Below are 13,881 nucleotides of genomic sequence, written 5' to 3' on the forward strand. Positions count from 1 at the left end.
CTGTAAGCGTACAGTAAATAAGTAAACATTTTACGGAGATATATACAAATTCTTGATTCTCTGTCGAAAATAATAGACAATGATAGAAATTCTTTACTTCTTGGCAACCATATTTCATTTGTCCCAATCGTACGATAAAGAAAGAAACATAAATAAGTTTCCAACGATCGAACGTGAAATTGATAACATTTGCCAGGGATTGTGAAAATTTACGAGGTTCAAATCTTTCTTTCGATTTTTCTTCATTTTCCGTTCAACTTCACGACAAATTTTCTTCCTCGTTGCGTTTTCGTTCTCTCCTCCTCTTTTTTCTCTCTTTCTCTACACGACTGTTCACTTCCCTATCGATATAAATTACTTTACCGATCGTGCGAAATTTAACGTAGCTTCGACATTCGTCTCTACGAGCGAGAACACCAATTCCAACACTTCGCTTGTTGATAAATTCAAATATATATTATTGAAAAAAAATTCGATTCGATTTCTACGTTTTCGAAAACAAATGTTTTTATATCCGGTTAGAAGAAGCTCTAGAAATTAATAACAATAACAATTAGCGGAATAGACGTAGATGTACGAATCGAAGTGATTCGTTTGTAGTTGCAACAAAGTAGATTCGGAATCTTCTTGAAGAGGAGGTAACGATCCGACAGAGGCAACGAGCAGGAAATAATTGGGAGGGAAGGCCGATTATCGTTGGGAATTGGTTCGAGGAGGAGGAGGAGCATTGGAGATTCGCGTGGCGACGATCGTTTCCCAACCGCGAAAATTAATTTCCACGCGTTGCCTGTTAATCGTATTCTCCACGCGGCGCGACTGACTAACCATCCTACTATATTTCCATCTTCGTTTCCCAAGCTGGCCGAGTTTTCACGTTATTAAATCTCTCGTTCGTTTTTATTCGATTCCAATCAAATTTCATCGGTATGGATGAATGGTTAAATTATCTTGGATCGTGTGTCAAATTTTTCTTGAAATACACGTGAAACGAATATGAGATTGGAAACGATAACGATTTTCTTTTTCATCTTGAAAAAGATGCTGCTAGAGAACGTAATAATTAAGCGAGGTATCTTTGTCCTCGTCGAATTTTTTTGTCCTCGTGATTTTATTCGATAGGTTGAACGTAACGATAATCCGCTTCTTGCAGTGCAGACAAATCGCAGTCGATCGCATTCGTCGAGCATCGTTAATCCTCGGTCTGATCCCAGATTAAGTTTCTCGCCTTTCCACTCGTGTCCTAGAACACCTTATTGTTCCTTAAAACTTTACGATTTTCCAGAATTTCTTCCAATACCCCCATAAAGTTTCACAGGAATCTTTAATCTTTTTTTTAAAACCTATCCCACGAACGAAAAATAAAATTAAACGATTTCGAGAAAATCGTCTCGATATCTCGTTAGATTGGAAAATCGTTCTCGATATTTTTCGACGATCGGAATCGAAATCGCGCAACGAGGATTCTTTCTTTCTCTCTTTTTCTTTCTTTCTTTCCTTTTTTTTTTTTTTACAACACATCGAACGAAACAATGGGAGAATTCATTTTCTACGGTGGAGGGGATTTTCTATGCAATGCCTCCCTCGAAGCGATGAACGACAACAGACTCGTTTCGACTATCGGTAATTCGGCGCACGGATCGAGGAGCATCCCTTTGAAACTCGACGCGTATTTTCCATTCCTCGAAATAGGAGGAAAAATAACAGCGGTGGTGATAGTATCAGTGCTCGAGAGGAGAGAAAGGGGAGAGGAAGAGGCGGGCGTTTCGTTACGAAAGCGGTGCTGGTTCGATTTTTTAAAGGCGGACACAAGCTTTGCTTCCTCCCGGCTCAGTTTTGCGGTGAAAGACGAAACTTCGCGGTGACTCTTCTACCGTGGCGTTGCGCCACTTTCCTGGCTTCTGGTTTGCTCGGCAGGAGGTAACTCGAGGCCTCTTGCCCTCTCGTCCTCCTTCCGACCATCTTTTTTTCCCCCGCCCCCTCCCCTCCCCTCGCCATGTCTTGGTTCCGCCTCGACCAATTCGCCATTCTTTCCAAACGATGTTAATCGTAGAAATAGACGACGAATCTTTCCTACACGATTTTCCCTCACCCTTCGATTTTCAATTATTGCGCGACCTCCATTCGAATTTTTGCGATCGATAAAGAGACAACTCGAACGATCTAGAATAATTTGTTCCACGATTTCATCGAAATTATGAATTTTTCATTTCATTCCAAGAAATTATTTTTCTTATTAATCGGTAATGGAAAATGAATTCGCGTCCTAGATACACTAGTGCCTTTTGAAAGCCGCGATTCGAGGAGAGGTATCGGGTCGACAATTTTTCACCCGATTTCGCGCGGCGCACAGAAGAAAAAACTCGCTCGAATTGTGTGTGTGTGTGTGTGTGTGTGTGTGTGGTTTCGATCAACGTTGGCACAAATTTACGTTTCGCTCGTCTCGAATAGAATAGCCGGCAGATCTTACCGCTTAAAAAAGCGGCATATTCCGGGGAGAAATATCGAGCGAAAGCCATCAGCTTGACGAGTGCGGAGGTAGAAAAGATTCTTCTCCGCGTTCCTTCTCCTTTTTTTCTTTTTCTTTCTTTCTTTCTCTCTTCCCTTCGTTTCATCTATCCGAGTATTTTAAAAAGAAAGAACGGAGGAGGCGTGTTAAAGGCGAACGCGTTGATTGGCAAGGGCGTCGATCGCCGATTCCGCCGGTTTCGCCCGATTCGAATGTAATATTTTTCTTTAAAAGGGGGAACAATCATTCGCCAATAGATTCGCTAACGTACGATCTTCCTTCCCTTTAAAAAAATCTTTCAATTTTTCTAAATTATTAACCTAAGTTAATAATAATCGAGTGAAAATTGAAATTGTTATTATTAATACAAAAACACCATCGCAAGAAACTTTAATAGATTCGATGATGCAATTAACTGTTTTAGATTCCGGTAAAAAAAAAAAGAAAGAAAAAGCAATTTAATATATCTATTAATATAAATTAATTATTATAGAAATATAAATTTGTATTTCGTATATTTCAAGAATAGAATAGATAGAATTTGTTGGAAAAAAAGATTACAATCGTACGATTAATGGACAAGTATCGTTTGCATGTACATTGAGATATAATGCAATTAACTGTTTTAGATTCGAGTAAAAAAAAAAGAAGAAAAAAGCAATTTCCCTTTTATATCTATTAATATAAGTGTTATTATAGAAATATAATTATAGAAATCTGTATATTTCAAGGATAGAATTTGTTGAAAAAAAAGATTACAATCGTACGATTAATGGACAAGTATCGTTTGCATGTATATTAAAACATGATTAACTGTTTTAGATTCGAGTAAAAAAAAAGAAGAAAAAAGCAATTTCCCTTTTATATCTATTAATGCAAATTAATTATTATAGAAATATAAATTTGTATATTTCAAGGATAGAATTTGTTGGAAAAAGATTATAATCATACGATTAATGAACAAGTATCGTTTGCACGTATATTAAAACATGATTAACTGTTTTAGATTCGAGTAAAAAAAAAAAGAAGAAAAAAACAATTTCCCTTTTATATATCTATTAATGCAAATTAATTATTATAGAAATATAAATTTGTATTTCGTATATTTCAAGGATAGAATTTGTTGAAAAAAAAGATTACAATCGTACGATTAATGGACAAGTATCGTTTGCACGTATATTAAGACATGATTAACTGTATTAGATTCGAGTAAAAAAAAAAAAAAAAAGAAGAAAAAAATAATTTTTCTTTTATATCTATTAATATAAGTGTTATTATAGAAATATAATTATAGAAATCTGTATATTTCAAGGATAGAATTTGTTGAATAAAAAGATTACAATCGTACGATTAATGGACAAATATTGCACGTATATGGAGACATCGATTAAAGGAAACAATACAACAAAATATTCCTACGCCATTACTGTTTATGTGCAAACATACGTAACTCATGCTTCGATAGACAATTCTTGAATCCGTTGGATTTATTTTCGTACGACAAAAAAAAAAAGAAAGAAAGAAGAAAAACAATTCCGTTAATATTATAATACATAACGATTCTCGAAATAGTGGATCGAAACTAAATCCGAAGATCTAGTACAAACTTTCCCTCCTTGGGATGCTTTATCCCGCGGAGGAGCGAGTATCGAGCGAAGGCCATCAGCTTGACGAGTATCGGAGTCTCGCGTCGAGGAAGTCGAGAATATTTCTCCTTCCGCGTTCCTTCTCCTTTTTCATTTCTCTCTCTCTCTCCTTTCCTTTCCTTCGTTTCATCTATCCAAGTATTTAAAAAAAAAAAAAAGAAAAGAGAAAAAGGAACTCCTCGAGGCGATGGCGCGGCAGTTCCGTTCCGAGAAAGAGGCGGCGTTCTCTCTCGACTCGAAAGAATCGTGTTAAAAAGGCGTGTTAAAGGGGAACGTGTTAATTAGCAAGGACGTCGATCGGGTGATTGCGAATCAAATCCGCTCGTTTCCGCTAAGCTCGTTCTCGTTTCCATCCTCCCTTCTTCTCTCCTCCTCCCCTCTCCTCCTCCTCCTTCTCTCCTATTCGCGGCCAGACAAATTCATTTCGCGGCGAACAATAACGCGTTGAATTCATCGAGTAGGGGGAGAGGAGCGAGTGAAATCGTGATTGGGAATCGGGTCGGAGGCGGAAAGGGACGAAAGGGGCAGGATGCGAGGAGAAGGAGGAGCAGGAGGAGAAGGAGAAGAAGAAGAAAATGAAATTTAACGTTAACGGATATGGTACAACGATAATGGTGATTTTGCTCTCGATCGTTCTAAATCCGCTCGATTGACTCGAGAGAGAGAGAGAGAGAGACAGAAAGAGAGAGAGAGAGAGAGAGAGATTTTGGCGTAGAATCTTTACTTCTCTTCTTTTTCGACGATTCTTTTCCTTTCCTTTCCTTTCCTTTCTTTTCGTTTGCATCGGAAAAATCTTCGACAAAAAGGAAGAGAGAGAGAGAGAGAGAGAGAGAGAGAGAGAGAGAGAGAGAGAGAGAATTAACGTGGAAGAAAACGTGGATTCTGGAAAGGAAGGGAATCGAAATCGTTTTGGAGGCAGCAGCGAGGAGAGGAGAGTTGAGAAGGACATCGGTTGCTTGCAATAATGCGCCATTGTTCGATCCATCGACGCATCTCGTCGAATCTCGCGACGCGAGAAATATTTCTCTTTCGCTACGTTGCCGTTACGTTTGCGTAATCGTGTAACTCGAGTTTTTTTTTCCCCTCCTTCGAATACAAATCTGTACAAAGATACGCGTGAGATGGAGAGATACGAGAATGTATCTCTTTCTCGAATCGGGAATAATTAAGGGAAATTATCGACGATTTATTTGCATACTCATCCTTTATTTCCATAGGCTGGCCGACGATTTCGTTTCGAATAGAGATGGAAGAAGAATGCTCGCAAGTTTAAAAGTCATATATTCGAATAAATTGGATACACGTTTTTTTAAACGTTTCTTCTTTTGCTTCTTCTTCTTCTTCTTCTTTTCTCATTTTAAGTCGGTTTTAAAGCGTACTTTCAATGCTTGTTAATGACACTTCATCCACTCCCACCTGTGGGAATATCAAGGTTGCGTCATTAGTGGATAAGGAACAGTTATATTATTGTTCCTTGTTATAAAGCCAAGGAAAAATTATTAAGGTCGATTTTAAATAAGTGTGATGATAATGAAATTTCTTCAAGATTTTATCCTTTCTTGGAGAGAGTGAGGGGAAGAGAGAGAGAGAGAGAGAGAGAGAGAGAGAGAGAGAGAGAGGGAAATATTTGTACGGAAATGAATCAAAATATGAAGGGAAAGGACTTCTCTTCCTTAGAAGTACTTTTGAAATCGAGGAGAGGAGGGGGGAGAGGGGATTGCTTATATAAGGAAAAATAGAAACGATCGCGAATGATATCTCTCTCTTTCTGCTGTGATTTATTGATAGGGTTGTTGTAAATACAGTTGGCAAATTCATCAGATATGGAAATACAATCGAGATATGTATATACAAATATATACAACGCCGATCTTGGTCCCTCCTCGATCTGGTTGCTGGGAGGAACGTTTTCACGAGTATGTGCGCTGCATCATCTATCTTTAAATAAGCATTAAATTCGAATATTCGTAATATTTTTTTTTTTCTTTTTTTTTTTCTTNTTTTTTTTTTTTTTTTTTTTTTTTTTGCTTCGAAAGAAGCGGAGAAACGCAGTAGTCGATAATAGTAGTATTCATCGTGGGTGGATATAAAAATTGTGTAAAAAAGAGAAAGAGAGAAAGACAGATAGATAGATGGAGAGAGAAAGAAAGAGAAATAACAATGCGACGAGTAAGGGATCAAGTAGGTAGCGCGATTAAAAGCAAATCACTCGACGTGATGGGCGTGAATTCTTCAACCGAGGGGAAGGGTTAAGGTTAAGGAAGAGGAAGAAAAAAAAAAAAAAAACGGACGAAAATTTTTATCGGGGACTAGAAAACGTTTATTCGACTCGCTTTACTTTTTCGCTAAAGCTTACGAGCTTGCTTGTATATACGTGCTTGTTTGCTGCGTGTCTGCTAGCCTTGCGATATCCCTTCATCTCTTCCCTCCTTCCTTCCTTCCTTCTTTTTATCCCTCGCAATGCATCTTATTAAATATCGATAGAGCTTATCTTATGCCTACGCGACTACTACACTTACGTTATACGTGTCGATATGGATAAGAATACGATCCCGTTTACGATCGTTAGACGGAGAATATTTCGGTTTTATTTCAACCCCCTCGAAAAATGGCAGTCTTCGATTCGACGTATTCTTGACTTATACTCTGGCAGTGATCTTTTTCCAGAGAGAAATAATCTTGTTGTTCCAAAAAAAAAAAGAAAAAAATACCACGAAACGATTCCGCGTTTCGTCCACAAACTCCCCTCCCTCCCTCCCTCCCTCCCTTTCCCATTCTTACGAAGCAGTACAATAATTATTTGTCGAGGAAGGGCGGCGAAATTCTTCTCCTTATCTCCGAGATTTATTAACGCACAGGCCGAAATTGTCGATCGAAATTACGATCAATCGAATCTCTCAATATATATATTCAGCTTACCCGGAAACCCACGAAACGAGCGAACGAGAATTAGGGCGCGATAATTTGATCAAAGTAAGAGGATATATATCGAGGCATTCCTGTAGAACGGAAAAAAAAAAAAAAAATAAATAAATAAATTAAAGTTGGAAAGAAAGTTGCGCTGAGTCGAAGTGGCGTCGAAGCGTGGGTCGGTGGAAGACGGTCAGTTGGTCTCACCGAGGGATTCCTCGACGATCTTCTCGAGCTGGCCGTTGAACAACTCCCTGCACGATTTCTCGCTCGCCGACGAGGGGCAGGGCGAGCCGACTTCCTGCAAAAGGCCCTTCTTCAGGACGGTTAGGTACCCCTAGCTCTGGATCGTGTCCGTCATGTACTCTTCGTGCAACGCCAGCAAGTGACGGGGCACGTCCAACGCTGTGTGCAAAGTGACGGTCACCCCCCGGTTCAAGCTCACTGCCGGATAAAACACGCCGTAGAGATCGCGGAACGCGATCCCTCCCTGGGGCTGGTCGTTCACGAAGAAGCGCAGGGTGTGCGTGGTGTCCAGATCGAGGAGCACCCCCACCGTGGAGCCCTGCTGCACCCCGCCTTCGGTCCTCTGCGCGTGGCCACCCCCGTGCATGAACCAAGAACGCTGCCGGTCTATGTACATGCTCCAACCCTTGTCGTCCTTCCCTGTGTGCGGATGGAATAGTATATACAGTTAGAAGAAGAAAGTTCGAAATGATTTGGGAAATTAAAATTAATTATTTATTATTATTATTATTATTTAAACCCTTTGCGAATCATCTTTTTTCCCCTCCCCTTTGCCTTGTCTGGTTTTGCCATTCCTACGGATTTTCCTTCACCCTTCGATTTTTTAGAAGAAGAAAGTTCGAAATGATTTGGGAAATTAAAATTAATTGTTTATTATTATTATTATTTAAACCCTTTGCGAACCATCTTTTTTCCCCTCCCCTTGTCTTATCTAGTTCTGCCATTCCTACGGATTTTTCTTCACCCTTCGATTTTTTAGAAGAAGAAAGTTCGAAATGATTTGGGAAATTAAAATTAATTATTTATTATTATTATTATTTAAATCTTTTGCGAACCATCTTTTTTCCCCTCCCCCTTGTCTTATCTGGCTCTGCCATTTCTATGGATTTTCACCCTTCGATTTTTTAGAAGAAGAAAGTTCGAAATGATTTGGAAATTAAAATTAATTATTTATTATTATTATTATTATTTAAACCCTTTGCGAACCATCTTTTTTCCCCTCCCCTTTGCCTTATCTGGTTCTGCCATTTCTACGGATTTTCACCCTTCGATTTTTTAGAAGAAGAAAGTACGAAATGATTTGGGAAATTAAAATTAATTGTTTATTATTATTATTATTATTTAAACGCTTTGCGAACCATCTTTTTTTCTCTCCCTTTATCTGATTCTGTTATTCTTTTCAAAGGATGTTGATGGACGAATCTTTCCTACGGATTTTTCTTCGATTTTCAATTACGCGACTTTTATTCGAATTTTTACGATCGATAGAGAGAGAGAGAAAAAAGATAATTCGAGCGATTTAGAGTAGTTTGTTTTTTCCTCGATTTCATCGAAATTATAAATTTTTCATTTCGTTCGACGAGATTATTTTTCTTTAATTAATAATGGAAATCTTGGGAAATAAGTTCGCGTCCTAGATACACTAGTGCCTTTTGAAAGCGGGGATTCGAGAAGAGGGATGGGGTCGACAATTTTTCACTCGATTTCGCGCACAGAAGAAAAATTATTTAACCCTTTGCGAACAACACGTATAAAACTTTTATATTTTTATATTAACTTTTTATTATAACTTTTATACTATTTTATGCACAAAGAAAGAAAATTTGGTTAAACTCTATATCTATCTTCTTAACTCTTCTGTTAACAGAACCGTGCTCTCCCATTCATGGTCCGTTTGCTTCGCTATTTTCCTTCTCTCTCAATTCCCTTACGAATAGAAGTAATTTCGTAAATTCAATGACGAAAAGTCAAACTCAAAATCATCTCTCGCTCGAACTAATCATTACAGTTCTACGCTTACAAAACTCAAAAACTTATAAGCTATCGAACCAATATCGAATGTTGCCTGATCCGCGATATAATCTATATCGTTGCATTATTCTTCACAAGATTATTCTAGAAAGATCAATCCAAATAAATATACATCGTTGTCGTTCGAATCCAAGTAATAGCCGAGAGAATAAAACTAATATTCTTAAGCAAAGGATAATTAATAATTTGTGAAAATTTACTCGTTTAAAAAAAAAGAAAGAAAGAGACAAAAATCTTATCCAAAACATATATATATATATATATATACATATATTTACTCACCGAGCATTCTATCCCGCGACACCTCGGCCCTGGCTACGCCGAAGGCTGGATCCGTGTCCGCGTGATAACGATCGATCGTTAATTCCCAATAATGAACGCCCCGTGAAAATCCAACGCTGGAAAGGACAACTCGGTGCTCGTAACCTTCGCAGGACGCGCTCATCGCGTCCTCGGAAATTGATACCTCCTGCGGTATACCGGATGCCCCGGTCGCCCACGAGAACCATGCCACTGTCGAACAAAGCGATGGGTATCCCCCGATAAATAATCGACCGATCGATTCTTGCTTGCTTGCGGCGGCTCCGTTTCTAGCCGGCTATTGTTCTCGGATGACGGCCGACGAAATCGAGTGGATAAACTCGAGCGTGGAGGCCGTGATTCCATATATATCGGAAACTAAACGCCGCGAAATCGAAACCGGAAACACGCCATCCACTGCCTGTATATCGTTACCTGTACCGTAACGCGAATTCCGTAACGTTCTTTCTATATAAGTTATAAGGATATATAAACGGGACACGTTTCCCCAAATTGTCGGCATCGAGTCTAATTTTATTCTAGAGATTTATTGGTATGGATCGATGAATCATGGATCATGGCTATATATTGTATCGTAAAGTTTCTTTACACGTCATAAGGATATAAAGAGACGCGTTTCCCCAAATTATCGGCTTTGATGATTAATTCTAATTTTATTCTCGCGATTCATTGCTATAAATGAATAAATTTATATATTGTATCGTAACGTTTTTCTCCGTGTTATAGAAATATAATGAGATGCATTTCCTCAAATTATCGGTTCTAAAACTAATATTCTCGCGATTCATTGCTAGAGATCGATGAATAGATCGGTTATATATCGTAACTTTTTTCTTCATGTTATAAAAATATAATGAGATATGTTTCCTCACATTTTCGAATCTAATATTATTCTCGCGATTCATTGCTATAGATCGATAAATAGATCGGCTATAGATTGTATCGTAACGTTATTCTCTATGTTTAAAAATATAATGAGATGCATTTTCAAATTATTGATTCCAAATCTAATATTCTCGCGATTCATTGTTACAGATCGATGAATAAATCTATATATTGTATCGTAATGTTTTTCTCCGTGTTATAAAAATATAATGAGATGCATTTCTTCAAATTATCGGTTCTAAAACTAATATTCTCGCGATTCATTGCTATAGATCGACAAATAGATCGGCTATATATTGTATCGTAACGTTATTCTCTATGTTTAAAAATATAATGAGATGCATTTTCAAATTATTGATTCCAAATCTAATATTCTCGCGATTCATTGCTACAGGTCGATGAATAGATCGGTTATATATTGTATTTGTATCGTAACGTTTCTTTTCATGTTATAAAAATATAATGAGACGTGTTTCCTCACCCTTTCGGTTTCGAATCTAATATTATTTTCGCGATTCATTTTTGCAGATCGATAAATAGATCGGCTATATATTGTATCGTAATGTTTTTCTCCATGTTAAAAGAATATAATGAGACGCGTTTCCCCACATTTTCGGTTTCGATTTTAATTTTATTCTCGCGATTTATTGTTACGAATCAACGAATCATAGATCGGTTATTGTATCGTAATTTAAATTCTGTAACATTTTTCTCCATATTACAAGGATTATGAAACTTTAACGGAAAATTCTTCCAATAACGCGTTTCTCCAAGTTGTCGGCTTCGATGAATCTAATTTTGTACTCGCGATTCATTGCTACAAATCGAAATGAATAGATCGATATTGTATCGTAAGGTTTTTCTCCATATTATAGAAATATAACGAGATGCATTTCCCCAAATTATCGGCTCCAAATATAATATTTTCATGATTGACGAATAGATCGTATATATTGTATCGTAACGTTATTCTCCATGTTAAAAGAATAATGTGTTTCCCCAAATTGTCGGTTCCGAATCTAATATTATTCTCGCGATTCATTGCTACAGATCGATAAATAGATCAGTTATATATTGTATCGTAACATTTTTCTGTTATAATTATATTTTTCTGTCATGTTATAAGGATATAACAAGACTTTCCCAAATTGTCGACTTTAATGAAACTAATTTTATTCTCACGATACTACGATTGCTACAGATCGATGAATAGATCGGCTATATATTGTATCGTAACATTTTTCTCCATGTTAAAAGAATATAATGAGACGCGTTTCCCCACATTTTCGGTTTCGATTTTAATTTTATTCTCGCGATTTATTGTTACGAATCAACGAATCATAGATCGGTTATTGTATCGTAATTTAAATTCTGTAACATTTTTCTTCATATTACAAGGATTATGAAACTTTCACGGAAAATTCTTCCATAACGCGTTTCTCCAAATTGTCGGCTTCGATGAATCTAATTTTGTACTCGCGATTCATTGCTACAAATCGATGAATAGATCGATATTGTATCGTAAGGTTTTTCTCCATGTTATAGAAATATAACGAGATGCATTTCCCCAAATTATCGGCTCCAAATCTAATATTTTCATGATCGACGAATAGATCGGCTATATATTGTATCGTAACGTTATTCTCCATGTTAAAAGAATAATGTGTTTCCCCAAATTGTCGGTTCCGAATCTAATATTATTCTCGCGATTCATTGCTACAGATCGATAAATAGATCAGTTATATATTGTATCGTAACATTTTTCTGTTATAATTATATTTTTCTGTCATGTTATAAGGATATAACAAGACTTTCCCAAATTGTCGACTTTAATGAAACTAATTTTATTCTCACGATACTACGATTGCTACAGATCGATGAATAGATCGGCTATATATTGTATCGTAACATTTTTCTTCACGTTATAAGGATATAACGAGACGCGTTTCCCCAAATTCGGCTTTAATGAAACTAATTTTATTCTCACGATACATTGCTATAGATCGACGAATCATAAATCGGCTATATTGTATCTGTATCGTAAAATTTCTCTCCACGTCATAAGAATATAACGAAATGCATTTCGCCATATTTTCGCTTCCAAATCTAATATTTTCCCGATTCATTGTTATAGATCGATGAATAGATCGACTTATATATTATATATTGTACTTGTATCGTAATGCTTTTCTCCACGTCATAAGGATATAACGAGACGCGTTTCCTCAAATTGTCGGCTTTAATGAAACTAATTTTATTCTCACGATACTACGATTGCTACAGATCGATGAATAGATCGGCTATATATTGTATCGTAACATTTTTCTTCACGTTATAAGGATATAACGAGACGCGTTTCCCCAAATTCGGCTTTAATAAAACTAATTTTATTCTCACGATACATTGCTATAGATCGATGAATCATAAATCGGCTATATTGTATCTATATCGTAAAATTTCTCTCCACGTCATAAGAATATAACGAAATGCATTTCGCCATATTTTCGCTTCCAAATCTAATATTTTCCCGATTCATTGTTATAGATCGATGAATAGATCGACTATATATTGTACTTGTATCGTAATGCTTCTCCACGTCATAAGGATATAACGAGACGCGTTTCCCCAAATTCGGTTTTAATGAAACTAATTTTATTCTCACGATACATTGCTATAAATCGATGAATCATAGATCATCTATATTGTATCGTAACGTTTCTCTTCACGTCAGAAGGATATAACGAGATGCATTTCCCCATATTTTCGATTCCAAATCTAATATTTTCCCGATTCATTGTTATAGATCGATGAATAGATCGACTATATATTGTACTTGTATCGTAATGCTTCTCTCCACGTCATAAGGATATAACGAGACGCGTTTCCCCAAATTGCCGGCTTCGATGAATCTAATTTTATTCTCACGATTCATTGCCATAGATCGACGAATAGATCGGCTATATATTGTACCTTAACGTTTCTCTTCACGTCATAAGGATAAAACGCGACCCTTTTCCTTTTATTCTCGCGACACATTGCTACCGTATCGATGAATCACAGATATTGTTATCACAGATAACGTTTCTTTCCATATTATAAGAATACAACGCGTTTCCCCAAATCGACTCGGATGATCTAATTTTATTCTATACGAATCGATGAATCATCGATCGATCTTCGGTTTTCGACCACGAACGTCGATGCTCCTATTTTTGCTCGTTCATCTCTTCCACTCGATCGGAGAAAATATAATCGGGAACGCGCGAAGAGACTCACCCTCGGCAGTCTGGAGGCCGATCAACTCGGAATACTCGCCTTCCCCGGCGCTGTTAAACGCCCTCACCCTGGCATTGTACAGAGAGTTGAAATGCAATCCGTCCACGGTGCAGATCGTCTCTCGACCGCAGTACACCTCCTGATCAAACACACGACGGAACGATTAATTCGGCTCGCTGCTCGTCGATCCTCGATCCTCGATACGCTTTCGTACGTTTTCGGCTGCTTCGAACTTTGCTCTTCGAATGATTCGAATTTATTCGATATATATATATATAT

General features: G+C 37.3%; 1 protein-coding gene across 1 annotated transcript in view; it reads right to left on the reverse strand.

Annotated features, from left to right (window-relative positions):
• Positions 1-5,583: 5,583 nt before the first annotated feature.
• The window catches only part of LOC122719849 (E3 ubiquitin-protein ligase TRIM9), a 23,895-nt gene continuing 15,597 nt past the window's right edge, over positions 5,584-13,881 (reverse strand). The window contains exons 5-7 of the mRNA XM_043946065.1: positions 13,603-13,741; positions 9,403-9,633; positions 5,584-7,728 (exon numbers count right to left, since the gene is read on the reverse strand). Coding sequence (XP_043802000.1) covers positions 7,400-7,728; positions 9,403-9,633; positions 13,603-13,741 — 699 coding nt within the window. The 3' untranslated portion in view covers positions 5,584-7,399. The remainder of the gene's footprint in view (positions 7,729-9,402; positions 9,634-13,602; positions 13,742-13,881) is intronic.

The sequence above is a fragment of the Apis laboriosa genome, unplaced genomic scaffold, assembly GCF_014066325.1.
Source record: "Apis laboriosa isolate Shangri-la unplaced genomic scaffold, ASM1406632v1 scaffold9_cov152, whole genome shotgun sequence".
NCBI lineage: Eukaryota > Metazoa > Arthropoda > Insecta > Hymenoptera > Apidae > Apis > Apis laboriosa.